The sequence below is a fragment of the Sylvia atricapilla genome, chromosome 15 (genome assembly GCF_009819655.1).
Source record: "Sylvia atricapilla isolate bSylAtr1 chromosome 15, bSylAtr1.pri, whole genome shotgun sequence".
Taxonomy (NCBI): Eukaryota; Metazoa; Chordata; class Aves; order Passeriformes; family Sylviidae; genus Sylvia; species Sylvia atricapilla.
The window spans coordinates 11,755,099-11,775,736 of NC_089154.1; the positions used below are offsets into that span (position 1 = coordinate 11,755,099).

The following is a 20,638-nucleotide window of genomic DNA, read 5'->3' on the forward strand; positions in this document are numbered from 1 at the left end:
GAAGGTGTTACAAATTTGATGATGTAAATGGAAATGCAATTCAGGCCATTTTTCTGTAAGCTACTCTTTTATCTTTCCCTGAATGAACTCTGTTTAAGTGTTCTCAGTTCATTATATTTCTAAATGAGTTTTACTTCAAATAGCTGTTAATTATTGCCGTAAATTCCTCTCATATTAGTGTCTCAGTCCTGCTCACACAAAGATTTTTAGCTCATCCAGAATAAAGCCTGGTTTTATGGACTGAAAAACCCCTGTGATTTCCTCACATTCTCGGAGTCCAGGTTATGAAGTGCAGGCTTGGTTTTCAAACTGATTGACCAAACTCTTTTTGCTTTAAAAAGCAGTAAAGGCAGTCAGTGGAGAAAGTAAAATGAAAGTTCCACACCTAGAAAAGAGCAAAGAAGAACCATGAAATGGTTTCTTTTGAGTATGTGTTAGATTACCAAATATTTTCTGAGGCAGCATTGAAGCTAAATATAATTGCATGTCCTGATATCACTAAAGAAACTGAAAATCTGTTTGGCTGACCTCTTACACAAGTTAGGGAGACAAGCTTAGGTTTAGAAGCAGTTTCATAAAAATAACTGAAACATATTTTCTTCTTTTTTTCACCCTATTCCAGTTTAAGTCCACTAACCTACAGAGATGGTTGGCTGGGATTGGTGAGGAGTTCTTTTGCAGTAGAAGTTCGTAATACAATAAAAAACAAGTAAATTGTTCATGAAGTTTGATGAAAGACTGGCTTTGGGGTGTCAGACACTGGTAAGATTCTCACAGAGGTTGGTGGCTGATGAGCTAACTCTGTCATAGGCATCTGGAAAAATTCTGGAAAAAATCTGTTTTCAGTTTTCCTTTCAGTTGCCTGGAAATAATGGATCCCACTTCAGTTAGAGTTTAAGGTGATCATTACAGCTTTCAGTTACTAATATGGGAAACAAAGCGTGTGCACAGACAGATTTCAGTTATGTTGTGCAGGTGGAAAGGAAAGTGGAATACAGAAAGGAATGAAAATCCTGGGAACTAACAAGTGTTGCAGTGATCACGACTGCCCAAAATAATAAATGTATTTATTTACTTACGTGGTTATACTATTTTACAGTACACTCAATTTATATGTCAAGAGAATTTACAAGAGGAATGTTGGGATTTTAGCTATCCAAGTGAGCTTTAAAGGTGAAATAGTGTAACCAAGTAAATCAATGCACAGTGAGGAGAGTGGTGGTGCTGGAGTGCCCTCCTGTAACATTAATCCTTCCTCCCTGAAGGGTGCCTTGTTTATTTGGGTCGTGGCCATCACACGATGGAGAACAGTGATGGCAAGAGGTGACCTACAGTTGTCATTTGCTGGTATAATAATATTGCATTATTGCGTGATAATTTGCTTTTTATGTGCTGTTTATTCTGCTGCAATGCCATGCTGAGGTGTGGAGGGCTCCATTTCTGGGGGAGTCTCTCTCCAGCCAGGTCACAGAGAACAAGGATCTCTGTGTGGGAGTGTGTTTTGTGTACCACAGAAAGTGGAAAATTTTGCCCATCCAAATGAACATTTTTCCCACTCCCTTCTTCAACGTTCTTCCTTTGCATGTTGTTTTCTCATGATATTTTGGCAGCAGCCTTTGTGAATGGTCCTTGTCGCCCTGCCCACCTCCACTGGGCTCTGCATCACAGCACTGCCTGCCATGGCACCCACTGAACGGCTCTTTGACCCTCTGGACAGGACCCTGACCCCCTGATTGCTGTCCTGTCCCCTTGCTCCTGGCTGGTTCTTGTCCTGGCCTCGAGCTGCTGACAAATCAAGCAGGATAAACTAGAGCAGGTTATTCAGGACTGTGTCCAGTGGGTGTTGGACTCGTCCAGGGAGGGAGCTCCACAAGCTCTGGGAAATCTGTTCTGATGTTAGAGCACCCACAGGAAAGGATTTTTCCCCAGCTCATGCACAGAATGTCCTCTACTGCAGGTTTTGCTCATTGCATGTTGCTCCCTCACTGGGCACCACTGGCTCCTTCATCTTTCCCCTCTCCCATGGGGCATTTGTGCCTCCTCTTCAGCAGCCTGAACAGTCCTGGCTCTCCCATTCTCTCCTTGTTTGCCAGATGCTCCAATCCCTCACGTATTGCTGACTCCTGTTCCATTTGGGCTCTTTTCTTGCAGCACTGCTCTTCTGCCAGTCACTCCCCTGCACGTGGGGCTGTTCCTCTCCAAGTTTGCTGATCTTCACGAGGTTCCTCGTGCCTGTTTCTCCAGCCTGGCAGGGTCCTTCTGCCTGGCAGCACAACCCTCTGGGGTATCAGTCACCCCACCCTGCCTGCTTTCATCTCTCAGCAGCATCAACTGGCCAAGTCCCTTTCCTGAGGATTGAAGAGAAGGGATGATGGAGATGAATCTGTGCCACAGGGGCTGCGGGAGCGTGGCTGTACCATTCCTGAAGGGAAGTGCAGACAGCAGAACTGCCTGAGACTCTTATGGCTAATGGCTTCTCTGTACAGATGTTAGATGAAAATAGAAATATCTTGGCTGAGAAATGCCTGGTTGCTGTGCTTGAGGATGAATAAGGGAAGAGGTCTGTTGGCAGGGTTGCTGTGAGCAAGAGGGAAGGATGGGAATGAGGTTTGAACTCACAGTGCCAATCCTCCTGATTCCAGGTCTGCTGGTAGAGAATGTCTCCTTTGCTCTCTTTCCTGAGAACTTTTTTCCAGGAAAGAAAACTTGATTTTAGAGGGATCCGAGTCCTGTTTTCAGTTCTTGAGGAAAAGATGTTTCCTTAAACTTGAGTATCAGTATTGATAGCAATTCTGCAGTGGGGAGCTGCACTGTGTAGTGACCAGCTGCATTATGTGATCAAGCAGAATTCATCACGACATCAGCATTCACAGCTGGATTTGAAATGATGGTTTAAACCCTTTAAAAATTCTTTGAACCATCCACTACTCTTTAGATTCGTTTCTTTTTTGAAGTGGGAAAAGAGAAGGACAAATTGATGTTTCCTTAAACTTTAAGTTGTCTTTATCAAAACCAAGTCATTAATGAAGGAAAGGTGTTGGGTGAACTTGAAGAGAAAGGTAAAAAAAGAATGATTTGCACAAAACATAATGTTCCTTGATGTGGACTTCTCTGTGTCTGGTTGTGGCACTGGGAAACTCCAGGCAGGATGCTTCTGGAGCAGAGCAAGTGCAGACCTGCTTTTCCATTCAAAATGTCACAGATATTTGGAACTGCTGCTTGCCTTTGGCTGCAGCCTGCTAAGATATGAGACCACCAAACACACCCAATAGGAAAAAAACAAATTCAGCTTTTTTTCATGAAATGAGTAGTCTAATTTTGAGAAATTACTCTCCTGCAAGGAGCTGAACTGCTTGCTGCTTGTTGAGTTGGTGAGTACCTTAGTATAAAAAGAGCAATGGGACTTAGAAAGTGTCTTTTTGTGACATGGAGAACCCTCAAATTCCTCTATATTTCAGAGGGTTCAACAGCTGACTCCTTGGGCAAAGATATGCAAGTGAGCAAATGGAAAGTCGCAGCAGGGATCCAGCAATAGGTGAGGGGTCAAAGAGAGAAAAACCTTTTATCACGCTGTCACATTTTCTTTCTTTTCCTGAGCTGGAGCAATCAGCTGTTCTCTCTCAGCATGAAACTCTGCTCTCACAAGTTCACTCAGCAGTTGGTTGTGTCAACACAGCTCTCACAAAAAGGGACTTTACATGCACGACATAAATCTAGTTCAGAGGGGAATTCCAGAAACTCGTGTGCATTAATTCAAGCTGAGGGTAAACAACTCCTAGCCAAACCTGCAAATGTTCCATCTAAAGACACTTTCCTTTTTTTTATTTATTTATATTTTTTTACAGGAATTAGTATCCTCTGAAGCTGTGTAGCACAGTATTCAATTAGTGATTTTTTATTTGGCCAAATATTGTTAAATGTCACAGCACTGTACAAGTTAGTTGAAGATGGTGAAAGTTTTGTCCAGAAAGAGCCTGCTGCCAGAACAAAAGTTTAATAAGCTTTATTGCAGCACTGCTGCCTTTTATAATGTTAACTTATGAGGGATAACACTTGAAAGAATTTTCAGCTAATTAGCATCATTTAAAACAGAATCTCATTCTATATTAGAGCAGAAATGCTTGTGCATGAATGAATGGCCACAGGTAAAAGTACAGTTGCCTTGCTGTGTATTGATTTATGTTCTTTTCTGAGTAATTTCTTCATAAATCAAGGTAATAAATGAGTTAGACAGGAGAATTTGGGAAGAATCAGTGGATTTCCAGAAACCAAGTATGCCAAGTTTTGCATCAGTCAGAAAGTCTTCTTCTCAAGGGCATTGTGTCCTGATTTATTGCCTATCAAAGTGTAACTTTAAGTGTTTTAAGGACTATCATAACCATTAGGTATATTTACCTGGAAGCTTTACAAAGCCTTTCAACATTTCTTCATCTATTTTACCCCTCTTCCCTTAAACTTTGTTACTTAGATGGCAGGTCTATATTTCTGCATATTTAGAACGTACCACAGCTATTCCCTGTTGATACTTTCAGATGCTGTCCAGGTCTTATTTTATATAATTTTATACATCTTATTTCATATGAAGCAGTTTATTTGGAGTGTTGGGGGAAGAAGCCTGAGCCTCGAGGTGTCAGGAGAGGCAGGTGTGGTGTTGAGGCTTTAGGTGCTCATGAAACCACAGCAGGAGTGTTGGGTGTCCTTTTAAACACACAGGGGAAAACGAGCTCCAGTAAGAGAAAGAAGAGATGAATCTGCAGTGTAAATGTGCTGAGCAATTTGGGGGGGGAAAATGTCATGAGCAAATGTCATGAGCACGGCGTTTTTCATTGCTGAGGATCCTGGTGGCTGCTTCTTCTGGTAATACTTTGTAAGGCAGCCTGTGCAGTGTGAATCTACAGCTCCTACTCCAACGAGAAAAATCCCTCTAACCAAGATTTCTATATTTACTGTCGTGGGGGGTTTTTTTAATATGTTTTCATTGGTTGCTGTCTGGATTTTACATTAAGCTTTCAAGCATTGAAACAAAGTTATTTTTGAAGGCTTTCTTCCTGCAAGAATTACATCAGAAAAAACCACCCCAGATTTCTGATTTAACAGATGAAAGAGGAATAACAAAATCAATTGAGTATTTCTTTGTGTCTCCATATCACTAGTTAAGATTTTTCATTTGGATTAAATTCATGCTTTTGTCCTTTGACAGTATAATATTTCCTAATCTGTCTGCTAATTTTTTAAAGGATAAATCCAAGGAATTTATTTTAATATTATCTTGTGAAAATATCACAATAATTGAGTTTTATTATGTGCAATGTGAACCTACAAAGATGTGCATAGTGTGTATGCATTTCCTTCTTGGCTAATGGAGCCAGGATGCAGCTAATTAGGGAAAAGTTTTGTTAATTGCTGTTGTGATGTTGTGGATGGGATCAGTAGGTGGTCAGAAATATTTATTGAATCGATGCAAGCAATAAATAATTAATTGAGGCAACCTTTTATCATTCGTTTTCCCATTTCACGTTACTGATATGCTGATGTCAGCTGGATGTCCTTAACTGAACTTGGCAACTGCTTTGTTACACACAACTCTGTTAAAATACTTCACAAATATTCTTTTAAAAGTAATACCTGCTCTTTATGCCAGCAAACTTGGCCCAAGTTTTGAGACAGGTTCACAAGTCAAAAAATGTATGCCTTTTGGTGATTCTCCTCCAGACATGATTGATATGTTATTCCCTGAGCCCCTGCTGAATATTTTAGAAGTAAAATGATGAACCAGCAAAGGCAATGTAAAGCACTATATAAGGGCTACATTCCATATTGTTAAGGAAGATTAATTAGGGAAATAATTAACGTGGCCAAGTTATTAATTACTTTTTGGCTGTCCTGCAGTACCAGAGGCTTAAGAAACCTATCTTATTGCTCCTATCTGTCCTCAGAATTAATGACCTCTTATTTAGGCTGCTAGCTCTCCATGCATAAGCTATCACAATAATAGCTGTGCTTTCTTGTAGCCTGTGGTATCAGCATCCAGAATGCATCCATCTAGAAATGAGAGAAATAATCACTGCTGCTTGCAAGTCTTCAGCCCTGAACAATACCCAGGCTGCTGAAACCCCAGAGCATGTTCAATAGTGGAACGTCAGGAACTGCTGAAGCAAAGCACAAAATTATTCAGGTTCTTTTTCATTTGTCAGTAAATTGGATTAAGGGATTCTAGCGGGGTGTGCTTGTGTGTGGCAGTATATCTAAAACAAATGCCCCAGTCACAGTCAGCCACCTTCCACTGTCTTCCTGGGAGTAAATTGTATTCATGTGGCTGCTCAGGGACCTCTGGCAGGAAATATTCCAGCAGGGAGGTGGTTGTGTGTTCTCCCTGTACCAGAGGGGCACTGACATCCTGCCTGCATCGCTCACAACCCAAATGTCTCTCACATTTCACCTCAGCTCCCAGATTTGGCTTTTATTAACAGGAATAATAGGCACAATTGAACACCTAACACACTTTTGCCACTGGTGGAATGGGAGGGAGAATGGCTCTTAGGCACTAATAGACTGGCCAGTGGCCAGGGGGAGAGCTCAGCACTTTGGAGAGGAGACAGCATTTCAGGACAGGCACTTGGCTCCTCTGCCTGCTCCTTTCAGAGCCATCCCAGGGATTGCTTTGGTCACTTTGCATTTGGTGCTTTGGGTAGTAAACTGTTTTTTGTGAAGGAAATGGAACCAGGGTCATTATACCTTTTGTAATCTGGGAAATAGAGCAAAGTTAATGGTAATGCTGAAATTTGTCAGGAGGGTATGACACCAGGGTGAAGTTGTGACCCAGCTGAAACAAAATGGAATTTTACCATTAAAAACAAGTTGGTCAGGGCTTGCCCTGCAGGGTTTCAGTTGCAGTGTCTCTGAAACCAAGCAGCTCTGGAGTGTGAGATACGCAGCTAGATCAGAAATTAAGCAACATAATCACGGAAGGGTTAGTGTTGAAGTGACCTTAAGGATCATCTAGTTCCAAATTATCAAATGCAGGCATGATTATATTATTATATTTCTTTCTTTCTTTCTGCATAGCAGCAAGTCCCTCATCTGTGTGCTTTTTGCATTACATCAGAACAAGGAACAGTTCACATTCTCTTTAGGAATGGATTCTCAAGGGGTTAAAAGGATGTGGCATGAGCTGCATGCTGTGCAGTAGGAGCTACTGGAAATACTTTTATCTTTATAGCTCATTTGAAGAATTAATCTCAACTTTTAATATCCTGAAAGCAATGAGATCTCACTATTGATCTTACTCATCAGAGAAGGATAACAGAGATGCAGTACACAAGAAAAGTCACTGATACTTCTGGTAATGTTTATCAATGTTGTGAAATAATAGAATTTTTTTTTCCTGTGTACCTCTTTATGTGAACATTTAAGCCCAAACAGATGGATCTGTGTATATAAGTCCATTTTTTCTGTGTTGTTATGCTTCTGGGAAGCACGTTACAGAGCTGGGACATTTCAGAATATAAATTTATCAACACGAGTATGATTAATTAATCAGTCAATCTACTTAAGAAAGCAGGAAAGCCACAAGCCCATCACTTTGTCAGTTCTCTGTTAGGGGTGTATCTGGGAAACAGCATTTTCAGAGAGTCCCAAACTCGGTTTTGAATTATTCTCTTTGCTCACTTTTTAATGGAAAGGTAACTTCCCAGAATCTAGATCCTTTTAAAATGGAAAATGTGCAATATTATCTGAGGGAAGTATGAAGATGATTTACTATGCATGATTTTTTCAGTTTGTACACATTGGGCATGGTTATATTTTTTTGCTCAGGACATATATATATATTTTCTGCTGAACTTTTCTCGATTGCTTTTTTTATCGGGTTTACAAATCAAATCAAACAGGTATATTGCAGAGCTCTGATATTATTTTCTGCGCTTATAGCACAATGTATTGAATTATGCTTGCTCATGTACTGCTGCTGCTATTCTCTCCAGATTGAGAGAGAATGACTGTGGGGGCTGTAAATTCACTTGGCTTCCAGCACCACCAGTTAAATCAAGAGCCCTGTTCAGGCTGGAGAAGAGACAGAGCAAGTGTTCATTACACAAATAAATTTGGTCAAAAGTACAGCACAGTGGGTACCCAACCATTGCTCACATAATATTGTCAACTTAATCAAATAATGCCTAGAAGACATTCACAAGCTCTTTCTCTCTGAGAAATAACTTGATTGGTGCAGCAGGAAAAAACAGGTGCTGTTTTGAGCATTTATTAAAAAATTCAGTGGGTGCTTTCTTTTTGTGCTAAATTTAAAATTCTGAAGAGCTTTACCTTATGCTGACATTTATACTTGAGATACTCAGCACTTAATTTCCTATTGAGCATATTTTTTAAAATTAATCAGTTCCTTTTTTCTTTTCCTTCTTTTTTTTTCTCATTATAAAAAATTTAGAGGTTATTCCTGTTAGAATTAGGCTGTTTTTCCTCTAGACTTGGTGTAGGTTTAAAAGATATGCAACAGATTTGTGTTTTGTTTGTAGATTATAGCAGAATGATCAGGACCTGGTAAAGCTTTCTCATGTTCCAGAACTACTTATTTTTACTTAGTCCAGAAAGAGATGAAAGGTTTAGTTCCATTTCAGGTGTTCCTACAGCCTGTGTTCCATTCAGTCTTTAAAAGCTGAGATTGGGAACAGTGTTCTTGTGGTGGTGAGCAAACAGTTCCCATGTGACTGCATTTCACTGTGCTGGAAACAGGATTTGAGGGTGAGAGGCTTTGTGCACACCATCCTTGCTTCATAGGAAATGAAGGATATTCGTCAGTGGGAAAGAATGGAGGGGAAGTGAAACACTCACAATTCCATGTGAGAACCATTCCAGGGCTGGCTGTCTGCAGTGATGGATGGACAGGGACACAGAACATTTCCATTTGCCAGGAAGGAGGATGGAATGGGATTTTTCTACCCAAGCAATGTGCACTCTCTGATTTCAGGATCACTGACCACTGTTTTATTGTGTGCTGCCTTTTCCACCAGTGCTGAAGGTGGGAGATGAGGCTCCAGTGTCCTGCATTAGAGGCTGCATGAAGGCTTTGGAATGTATTTTTGAGTGAAAATTGCTGCAAATTTGGCATAAAACAGCCTTAAAGGGAGAGGTGTGTGTGTGGAGGAGTTAATTTTTTTTCCCAAATAAAAAATTGTCAAATTTATTTTATCCTAAAACAAAATTCGGTTTGGTGGTTTTCTTCACTTGTATAATTTTTGTTTCTTAAATTCTCAGGGAAAAGCTAGGAATGGAAACCAGAAAAATTTGTCAACAATTTTACTTAAGTGTGAAGTCTTTAAGAACTTGAGTGAAGTCTTTTAAATAATAAAAGTTTTCTGTTTCTAGAACTGAGTTAAGGAAACAAAAAGAAAGATATTTTGCTAAAGGTAAAGAATTTCTTTAGAAAACAATAGATATTGACTCTCCTGATGATGAATTTGGTTTAAAAGGATACCACATATTTATAATGAAATTATTTTATATAAAAAAAAGAAATCCTTTTCTGAAATGCCCTCTTTGATATGTGTTTTTTCTTACCTACAAGAATGTTTCAATTCTAATTTATTTCAACACTTAAGCAGCTCACTGAAGGAAGGGGAGCTCAGCTCAGTTTGCTTTGCTGAGACTGAGAATTTGATCTTCTATTTCTGCAGTCTGTACTTACAACTTTCATAATAAGTTTTAAGACTATAATATATTAAGAACCTTTAATATTTTATAATTGGAACTATGTGGTGGAATAGGGGCCAGAAAGCAGCCTGATTGCATGTAAGGCTGCAGGGGTGGAGGAAGTATAATGCTGCATCCTAACACCAATTCATTTTTAAAGGACTATCAAGCATCTCTCTCCAGGTCCTCTAGCAGTGAAGGTATTCTGGAATATATTATGTAGATCTGAGATAAATTGCATTCTGGTTCTGTGAGTCCACAGAGCTCTGAAAGTTGCCTGGCTGGGATTTTCCAAAATCCAGTCTGTCCTCTGCCCCCTGTGTGTTTCACCTCCTTGGAAACTTTTGCATAGTCCTCACATTCCAATTTCAGTTTGTGGTTATCCTTGTCCACATCTCCCAGGCACACCCGTGGATATCTGGATGATAATGTGCTTTGTAAAGAGCCTGTGACATTGCCAAGCCTTTTCATATGTTCTAAATGGTTTAGCTCTGTTAATTCTGCCCCAGGGATCTTGGGGGTCATGGACAGTTATGAATTGTTGATGACAGTGTCTTGCTGAAGTTTCTGGTTTTCAATGCTCATTGCCCAGACTCTGAGACATTCTGTGCCCAGAGTGTAAATTCGAGACTTCTTAGAATAAAAAATGATTTTAAAATGTGGTAAAACCAACCAAAGGCCCAGAAAATAACAGTACCTGAATTTATCCTCTTCACCCACCATTTGTAGCTCCATTTTAATGCCGCCTTCAGAAACCTGACTGGATTTTGTTGACCATAATCTGTTCAGCTGCTTAGCAGGGCAGTTGTTCCCAGTGTTTTGGGGTGTTTGGGGTGCACAGTTCTGCCCTTTCACTCCTCTTTTCTGGGAATAAAATGAACAGAGATTACTCTCTTGGGTTTGCATTTATACAGGATGCTGATTGTTCCTGGGGCACCCTCTGTTCCTGAGGCATAGGAACACCTTCAGAATTCTTTAGTTCTCTTCAGATTAATCTGATTGACTTCAAGTTCTCCTGGAGTGTTGTATTTCAAGAGTTTCCAGTCTGTCATCCCCCACCTGCTCTCACCTACCAAATTTCTTTCATATTTCTCTCCTTTTCTGCCTGAAGGTAGAAAATAATCCCTGTGGTGTCTCTGGGTGAAACAATTACCTCAAAAATCTAAATTTTGAATTTCCGAGTTGATTTTAGATAACAATAGATAAGCATGGAACATTTTTGTCTCTTGACAGCTATATACCATATCTTCTATTTAAATCACTAAATATTCATAAAGATAAATTATTTACTTTGTGGACCTGTGAGTTCAGGGAGTAGCAGATGAAGAGATATGGTGGCACTGACTCAGTTTTAGGTTTACACTTGATCTGATCCCATTATTTGTTTGGATCCCTTGTAAATCTTCCTTCAGTGCACACAAAAGTTTTTATTTGTGCGAGTCTTATCGTATCTTGTGAAATATCAGAGATGCTACTAATGCTTCTGCAGAAATGAGGACCTTTATTTATGTAGTGTTCTTAGCACAGAAGTATAGGCAATATAGATGTTAGTACTTTTAATTTGAGGACATTTGTATTCCCTAGGGACAATATTGTTGAATTTCACTTGCTAGAATTCTATTTATATGTAGTTATTGCTGATGTAAATGATGTATTCTGTTTGAGTTCTTTTGCTTCCTCTTCAACAGGCTTGTTGGTACTAAAACTGTGTGGTAAGGTTTATTTTATTTAACCATTTTTATGTTGCTTTAACTGTTGTCTCCTAAAAGAAATTTCATACTAGCACGGAATGAGCAATTTCTTCTTTTTGTTCTTTAAATGAAAAAAGTCAGAAAGACAATCTGAATGTAACATTAGCACACAAGAGAAAGATGAATATTAGAGAAACGATGTGGTCAGACGTAAGAGGAAGGATAGAGCAGAGAGAGTGATGCTGTCAGATCATCCTTGTAGTTCTTCATTCAACTATTTTCTTTCCCCTTCTATTCTTCCAAACCCCTCTGCCCCTGCAAACGAGTATTTCTGTGCTCTTTTTACATACCCATTGCAGAACCTTCTCTAATGACTGTGTGCTGTACAAGCAGTAATTAATTAGGCACTGTAGGATATAATTAAAGTACAGAAAAGAGTAATTTCTATAACCTACTGATAGACCAGCATTGGTTAATTTTACCTTTTTAATGAGGGGCATTTTATGATTTTTTTTTTCCTCATCTCACTGAGGATTTGTTTGTTAAATCATAACACATGGCAATGTCCTTCCATTTTAAACCAGAATTTTAAAACCAAGGAGCCGTGTCCCTGTAAGAAGTACCAGGACATAACCTCATTTTGGTGAGGAAGCAAATCTATAAAACTTTGTTTCTGGGTCTCACACTTCTGTCGGGCAACCTTCACCACTGATTAAACTTCTGTTCCCTCTCCCAAGTCAAGGCCTTTTCCATAATGACCACCATTTATCTGGAGAGAATGACCCTCCAGTGCCCATCAGCACTGCTGATGGAGCAGCAAGGAGGATGAGATGTGTTACCTGCCTGCTGGCGAGAGTCCCCGTGGCTCTCAATGAAATCACTAATCTGATTTAGAAGTGCCTGGCTTGCTCTGTGAGCAGGCAGCATTTGGACTGCACAGTAAGTTCCTTACCTTGGCAAACACAGAAGAGGTTAAAGGAGTTCCTACAATCTTATAGGGAGATATATTCATTCATTATTTAAGAATAACTAAGCAAATCTGCAAATAATAATCTACTTATTCTCCAGTTTATTCCAAATACTGAAAATGTATGCTGTTGACACAGAAATGGATTTGATTTTCATGTATTTAAACTTGTGGTATTCCTCACGACTTTGGAGCAGACTTAACTGCTGTTTTGTTTGTTTTTCGGGGTTTTTTTTTTGGTTTTTTTTTGAGAATTTAAGCCCATCCCCTTGTATTAAAAGTGGCAGAAATACTTACAGTGTGCTTTATTTTGCTTTACCCTTTTAGCAGACAGATGATGCAGCACAGACCGATGGCCAGCAACAGACACAATCTTCTGAAAACACAGAAAACAAATCACAGCCAAAACGGCTCCACGTCTCAAATATACCATTCAGATTCCGGGATCCAGATCTTAGACAAATGTTTGGTGTAAGTGCTCATCATTTATTTCTGTTTTTCTATACATTTGCAATAGGTATTTTGTATTATAGTATTTTGTATTATGGCAGCTATGAGAGCTGTATCTCTGATTGATGCTGTTCAACCATTTTTCAGGAAAGATTCCCCTTGAATCTATATACAATCAAACATCTGATTTGGCAGTCACAACTGAGAAAAGAAATGACATTGATTCTGCTGGATGTGATGCACTTGGGTGCTTTGTACTACATTCCCAAGAAGCTATCTGTGGTGGTTTAAATGCATACATATTGCTGCTGCTGTGCACATCTAGATTTCTCTGCCTGCATTTATTGATTTTGGAGAGTGTGATGTTGAGCAGTCAGTGCCTGACCTCCTGAGTAAGGCACCAAAAAGCAAAGCACAGCCTAAATTTCAGCACGAAGTTCAGACACAAGAATCCTCACCCATCTCCACAGGTTTTGTAGGTCTGTAGGCTTTGAAGGTTTTTTGTTAGTATTTTTCTGTAAACCTCTCAGTTTGTGCTTTCCCCCCGGCCACAAATGCCTTCAAGCACATCCCCTGTTTCTCACCAAGGCCCTGGACATGCCATCAGCAGTAGGATTATAAACAAGAGACCTTACACTGGGCTTCTGTTCACTAATCCAAAAACTGTCAGGTTTAGCTTGAAATGCCACAAAACTTAGAAAATAGTACCTGATCTTCTATTAGAACCCAACTCAGGACTCTGAAGTGTTTGTGTTACTCTCACTGTCTTTATTCTGCCTCACTAAACCCCAGTTTTCTCCTGCATTACAGCACTGAGTGCCTCATGGCTCTGTATTTCTTTCCATTTTTCATGGTCAGCTCAGATTGTTAAGTTCTAATAATGTGCTTGTATGTGACTCAAAAGATGGTGTTTCTCAGTATTTATTCCTCTGAAGGAAAAACTGGAAAAAGAATCCTGGTGTGGTACTGGGAAATGAGTGACAATTCTGCTGGATCTGACTTGGTACGTGTTACCTCCCCTGAATGCAGCTTCCAGCTCATCAGCAGAATAGCAGAAGGCATAATAATTAACCCTCCAGAGAAAAATATGCTAATTTATTTAAACTAAACAAACCACTTAAAATAGGTTTTATTTGAAAAAAAAAAACACCATTAAATGAAAGGATTTTTCTATAGGTATTGTAGTAATTTATAAATGAATAAACACAGTTCCTTTTAATATTTCTTAGTTAGGTCTCAAAAGACTGACACTGGAGAATGGCTGGAGTTTCCAGCTGACTTCCAGAATGACTTGGTAACAGAAAACTTTTAGCTTCTGAAATGATAGAAAAATGAAATTTCTGCATGTGCGAGTTGAAATATGGCAGGTCTGCATCATGCCCACGTTATACACACAGCAGATGATCTTTTTACATGGGCACAAATATAGCAGAGGAGAATTCTTTAAACATCAAGTCCATGTCTGAATCAAGGCTGAAGTTGCAGTTGAAACATTAATTAAATGGTGAATGCAAGAACATGAAATAAGCCAGACTATACCAAGTGATGGTTGATTTTTCATGGTCAAGTTGAAGCTCTTTAATAAGCTAGAGAAAGAATATTTTCCTTTCTGGCCCGTAATTCTTTATTGTATCTTAAAAGACTGGAGTCCAGGCTCATTTCTGCAGTTCCTGGGACTCTTGCTGGATTATCCTCCATTTGCCTGCCTCTAATTTCTGCCTTTTTGTTTAAGATATTGGCTCACTTACCAATGCCAACACTGATCCATACTGTGTGTTAATGACATATGAAATAACAGAAATGACCCCCTGATGCATTACGCTGTCACCTCACAAAATGTGTCCCAACAGAAAGTGTTCTAACATTTATTCCTGTCCTAAGCCAGGTCCAACAGAGCAGGCAGCTGGGTTCAGCTTTTGGGTGGGCAAACACTGTCTAGGGAATTGAGTGCTGTGTAACAGGTGTAACAGTCACTTCTAATATTATAATAAAAATACAATTTTGAGCAGAGAAAAAATCCCCCCAACGTGAGTATCCATTCTAGTTTTCCAAATGATGCTCCAGTAAGTAAAAACTTCGTAGGAAACAATGATTACCCGTTTCAGCAAGGGTGGGAAGAAATCCTCAGTCCTTGAAGCCGACAACAAAATTCCCACTTGGTTTAATCTCATTCCTGTAATGCAGAAGTAACCAAACTCCTTCACCTGAAAATGGAGAAATTTGGGACTTTTACTTCACCATGCTCACAGTTTAATGCTCTTTTCTCTCTGTCAGGGGCTTCACTGAGCTTCAGGTTCCTCTGTGGAATTTTTGTAATGAGGATAATGATGCACACAATTTAGAAATAATATTGATCTGGCTCTTTTTAGTTTTGTCTTTTTTTGTGTTTAACAGTATTTGCTTTTATATTCTTTAACATTTTTAAAGCATTTCACCACTTCCTGAAACAAACATTTGTACTGTATATGATAGAAAGGTTGAAGTTATCTTATTTTCATGCAACTTCTTCTGTTTCTTTGCAGCAATTTGGTAAAATCTTAGATGTTGAAATTATTTTTAATGAGCGAGGCTCAAAGGTAAGCAGTTTAATTCACCTGTGGAATTTTTTATTCTGTTTAAAATATCTGAGTAAAAGGAAACAACTGCACTGCTGTGACAAAATAATGTCTGAAATTTTATGTTAGTGAAAACATCTTCTGAGCTGTCAGTCAGCTTTCTAAGCAGTATGAAAATCATTGGACTCATATCTCTTAAAGGGGGTAATTTTAACTACTCCAAACTGTCATCTGTTATATGGGAATGTTGATTTTTGCTGTCCTTATTCTTCAAGGGTAATTATTTCATTTATTTTATAAGATGAGTCCATAGTTAAAGATATTTGTAGGCAGGTTTGTATTAGTACAGATATTTTTTTTTTCTTTACTTGAAATGAAAGATGATAATGATACCTAATAACTACCCTCTTAAGTAATTAGCGGAGAAAATATGTGATTGTTCCAGTTTAAGTGCAGATGTTTTCCTATTTAGTTAAAGCCTTAGTACACCAACCCTTTGAAAACAATCTATTTTAGCATTTATTTTATTAAAAGTGTTCTTGTCGTATTGCAAACATTGAATATTTTTTCTTTTTCAAAATTACTTTGCCTTCAATACATACTTCAATTTATTCAGTATTTAAGAGATAAAGCAAGATAGAATGGCCAGGGCTCCATCAGCATCAGCTGGTGCAGAACTGAAGCCCAGTGTGTTCACCTGATACCACCTGCAGTACAGGGGTTTATGTCTGTCATATGCATCTTTTTTCCTTTTCTTGCCATGTCAGACACACTAAAAAGTTTATTCACTAATGTTTCAATCTTCCTGTAACTCATATATCATTTATTATTAGTGATGGGATGTTATCCCTGTTCTAGACATACTGTAACCTGTCATAGAATTTTGATGTGCATGATTCTTAAAATATCTTAAATCAGATATATTTTAATTCTGTTAGTATTTATGTTCTGAAATTACAGCACTTTTTTTTTTTTTTTTAAACTAAATGGAACAGCTGAAATCTCCTGGTTTATTATTCAGACATTAATTAGACCCCTTGCCTGCCAGCCCAAACTCAGTGGGAGCATTCATCACTTTTTCAGTAAACAACTAAAATGGATGGAATTTGGTGGCTTAGAATCTCCTGCTCTGGCCAGAATTTATTATTGTTAAATTATAGTTGTTCAAAAATGTTTACAAAATACATGGATTGTCCAGACCTGCTGCTGCTGCATAATCCCATCCATTTCCAGAGCCATCCCCCACTGGCCACCTTGGCTGGTCGTGCTGCAGGGTGGAGCTGAGCATGTTGAGAGGAGTTTAAACTCTTATTTAGTCACTAAATCTTACCTAGGTGAGCATTTTCGCCACCACACCTGCCCTGGGCTGCATAAGTGTAAGGTTTTGTTAAAGGTTTGGGGGATGGCAGAAGGAGGTGTGTCCAAATGGAGCTTTTTTTTAATGTTGGCTTTGCAGTGGGAAAACATGCCAGTGCCTTGTGCTAAAGGCAAGGTCCTAGAAAGGATTTCAGAAGGCAAAGGTTTTCCTGGCTGGGTTTGTATCATCCCTGCCTCAGTTACACACTTGGGCAGGTCAGACTGTTGTTAATAAATGTTCCTGCAGCCCAGGTGTCTCCAGGGGAGCTGCTCACAGCTCAGGGCTGCTGCTTCTCACCTGGCTCAGAGTTAGTTCAGCTACACAATATTTTGGTTTGCAGAACTACCTTTAGATTCTCTCTGTTAAATGGGAAGTTAAAGAAAAAGAAATATTAGGAATGAGAGGGACATCTTTTTTCTGTTCTTTCTTTTTCTTTTTTCTTTTTTCTTTTTTTTTTTTTTTAATCTGATCATTTCGTGTCCATTCTGTAGGAATTAAGATGCACCAGATTAAAGTCCCATTCCTGGCAGTGCTTATCTATGTTTTCATAAAATCCCACTGAAACTGAAAGGACTACTAAGTGGTTTCAGACTGAGTACAGGTAACAAAGTTTGCAGGATCAGAATTCAAATTTGTTTCTAGCTGCAGTTTGGCGTAAGAATTGCTAGAATATGTTTTTGTTTCTGTTTCTTTTTTTTTTTCTTTTTATTCTAATAGTTAATGTTTTAAACGATTGTTTCAAAAACAACAGAAGTTATCTCATTCTCACACCGTAATAATTAAGAAGCATGGAATTGAATATTCAAAAAACACAGCATTAGAACACCACCATAAATTATAAAATCATTTTGCAGAAGGAAGCCCTTCCATAAAAGAAAACCCTAAATCAATGAAAGTTTCATACTACAAATTTCTGCTTTTTTGAGTATGTAGTAATAATGAAGAAAGTTTTGACCATTTTCTATCAGTCATAAATCAATGCTCCAGACAGCTCTATATATACATTCAGAAATCTGTTTATGTGCATATGTATTAATGTGTATCTGGTGTATATTACATTAACACCTATTTCTTCAAATAAGGAGAACTCCAAACTGCCTCCCAAATTAAATCAGGAGCTTCTCACATAGTAACTTGGCTATCATTAAATCACTTGACAGATTTAAAAAGAAAGTGCATATATTGGCATTACCAATAGAATGCAGCTGTTAACTCAGCTGCATATTAAATCGATGTTCAAGTGTTTGTGTAGGTATTTGAATGTGTGAATCTGTGTTTTGTTCTTGAGTTTCTCTGTCAGCCAGGTAAAGTTAAAGATTTGCATAAATAGTAAGAGCTTAAGTTAAGTAGTGTTGATTATGAGAATAAGTACAATGTAAGAAATTAAAAAATTACAATGAGTATTATTTTCAGAATCTTTGAAGTTCGTGTCTTATCTTGGCTTGTGGCTCCATTTTGTATGTTTTTCTAATTGTTTAGTATAATTGGGTTTTTATCTTTCTCTTTAGCTGTTTGAACAAAAATTAACTGGTAGCACTGTGAGCTAGAGTGACAGAAAATTTTGACTGAACTCCCACCCAACTTTTTGCAATTCTGAGAAGGGACAACTGCTCAGGCAAGAGAATAGGAAAAAAGAAAACAAAAAAAAACAGAATTGGGGGAATTTCAGCTATCGAATGGAGTCACTCTGCTTAGATCCATGGATCCAGTGATGGTTTCTGCTGTGAAATTTTCTTAATGGCATCCTAAATTAGGAGGGTTTTTTTTACAGATCTTTAACAAGATGGGAAGAAGCAGTTGTGGAAGAAATAACAGTTTGAAGTTGAGGATGGGTTTAGGTGTAAGAAAAGCCTGTACAGGGATCTAAACCATGGAGATTAGTGCTGAGGAGGGGGATTTACTTTCTCTCACCACTCCCGCTGTTTTGGAAAAAAGAGTGTTACATCCTCAGTGCCTCGTGGCAAGTGAGGTCGTGGCCTTGTGCTGAAATTCTGGAGAGTGGTGTGGAGAAAATGTGTGAGATCAGGTGTTGTGAGAATGGCTTCAGCCGGAGCTGCAGCTGCTGACAGAGCACTTCGGAGCTCAGGCTTCAGGCTGGGTTTATTCGGGGAAAAAAGGAGTAGCTGTGACTGAGGTGCTGTGGAGAGCACAAAAAAGAGACCACTGCTGCACCTAAATGTCACTTTTTTTGCCTTACAAATGGGAATAAAAAACTGAGATCTTTGAGTCGGTGAAATCACCCAAATAACCCAGGGAATCATCCTGAGAGCTACTTCACGTTTTTGGCTGATAGTTGATTAATTAGTTCTGTAGTTCATACCCATTCTTTTCCTCACTGCTTGGTGTCCATTTTGCCTTAGTTTGATATTTGGTCTCCCCCTTTGTGCAAATGAATGTAGAAATGTCCTCCTTTTATTTTATTAGTATTATTATTTTCTCCCCACACCCCTTTTTTTTACAAACCAGTCACTTTGTGTAATAGGTAGCACTGCAGAGAGGAAATGGGTGAACACTGACAAAACTCAGCAAAGGGAGGTGAGGAGCTGTGGTGAGTGGCTGATTGCTCAGGAGCAGAACAGGGTTCAGGCTAAAATAGAAATAATAATAAAAAAAAAAAAACAGTTTAATAACATTTAAATGATGTGAGCATTGCAAAGCACCACACACAACCTGCAAGTGAAAGCTCGAGGATGTAGAGGAGAGGTTGTTTGGATAACTTTGGGAGGCATGCAAAGGCATTGTAGTGCTCATGCAAGAATTACTTCAAAGGGTTGGTGTATGTTGCTAAAATGTTCCTCACTGTCAGCTTTTTCCAAAATATTTGCCGTTTTAAACAGTGTTTAATTTAACTTAGGGCATAAGAGGCATTTTAATAGGATTTGAAATGTTTGTGTTAGCCCAGTATTATAAAGGAGGGCGTTTGTCATCAGCAGAATTTCAGATTTGTCCCACTAATGTGGGATTCTGGAGTTTTACCAGTTGCATGTTCTATATGTGGAAAATAATATACAGAACAAGTAAAAGAAGCAGTTAAATTTATTCAAAACGTTTGCATTTTTCTTCTTTTATCAGAGTTTCTTTTTCTATTCACATCATGTGATTTTCTTTGATCTGTTAATACAAGAAAGTTTATACTTTGTTCTGAAAGTACTTTTGTTTTGTTGGTGGTTTTCTTTTTTTTTTTCTTTTTTCCTTTTATAAAAAAATAAGTAAAGGCTGTACAGTTTGACAAAAGTTTAAGTTACCCTAGTGTTGCATGGGAACAGTGTTTCTTATGATCACAACAGCATGACTAAGTAGGCAATGTTTAGAGTATATTGACATTCAGTGTTGAATTTTGTGCACATGTTTTTTATTTTGTTGAGATATCTGCATGTCATTAAAATGTGGTTCATTTTCTTTTCTCATTAGTTCATTTTTTTCTATGTGAAGACACTGTAATTTATTTTAATTTCATTTTCTTATTGTTAGATTTATTTTCCTCTGTAGTGACATGTAGAAAAGGTATTTTTGGTATCATTCTTTGACTTTCTCAGCGGGTATTATCTAACTGATGACAGGGAAGAAAAAAAAGAAATTTGTTCACATTTGTTGCTTATTTATTGCACATCTCAATACAATTATAATTTTTCTAATTTGCATGTTACAGAAATGAAGCGAGGACAAGAGAATATTAAATTAAAGAGAGAGAACATAAGCAAACAAGTGGTCATTGACTGAAATAATAATGTGCATGTTGTTTTCCCCCCTTCTCCCTCCTGCATGCAGGGATTTGGTTTCGTAACTTTCGAAAATAGTGCTGATGCGGACAGGGCGAGGGAGAAATTACACGGCACCGTGGTAGAGGGCCGTAAAATCGAGGTGCATGTTCAAAATATTTTCCTTTTCATCTTTTTTATAAATGTCTGCTTCACTC

The 20,638-nt window shown here is 38.4% G+C and overlaps 1 protein-coding gene across 20 annotated transcripts in view; it reads left to right on the plus strand.

Annotated features, from left to right (window-relative positions):
• Positions 1 to 20,638, plus strand: part of RBFOX1 (RNA binding fox-1 homolog 1) — a 773,912-nt gene that overhangs the window by 667,156 nt on the left and 86,118 nt on the right. For all 20 annotated transcript variants that reach the window (XM_066330222.1, XM_066330221.1, XM_066330225.1 and 17 more), the window contains 3 exons: positions 12,688 to 12,831; positions 15,333 to 15,386; positions 20,491 to 20,583. In XM_066330222.1, the coding sequence (XP_066186319.1) occupies positions 12,688 to 12,831; positions 15,333 to 15,386; positions 20,491 to 20,583 (291 nt within the window). The remainder of the gene's footprint in view (positions 1 to 12,687; positions 12,832 to 15,332; positions 15,387 to 20,490; positions 20,584 to 20,638) is intronic.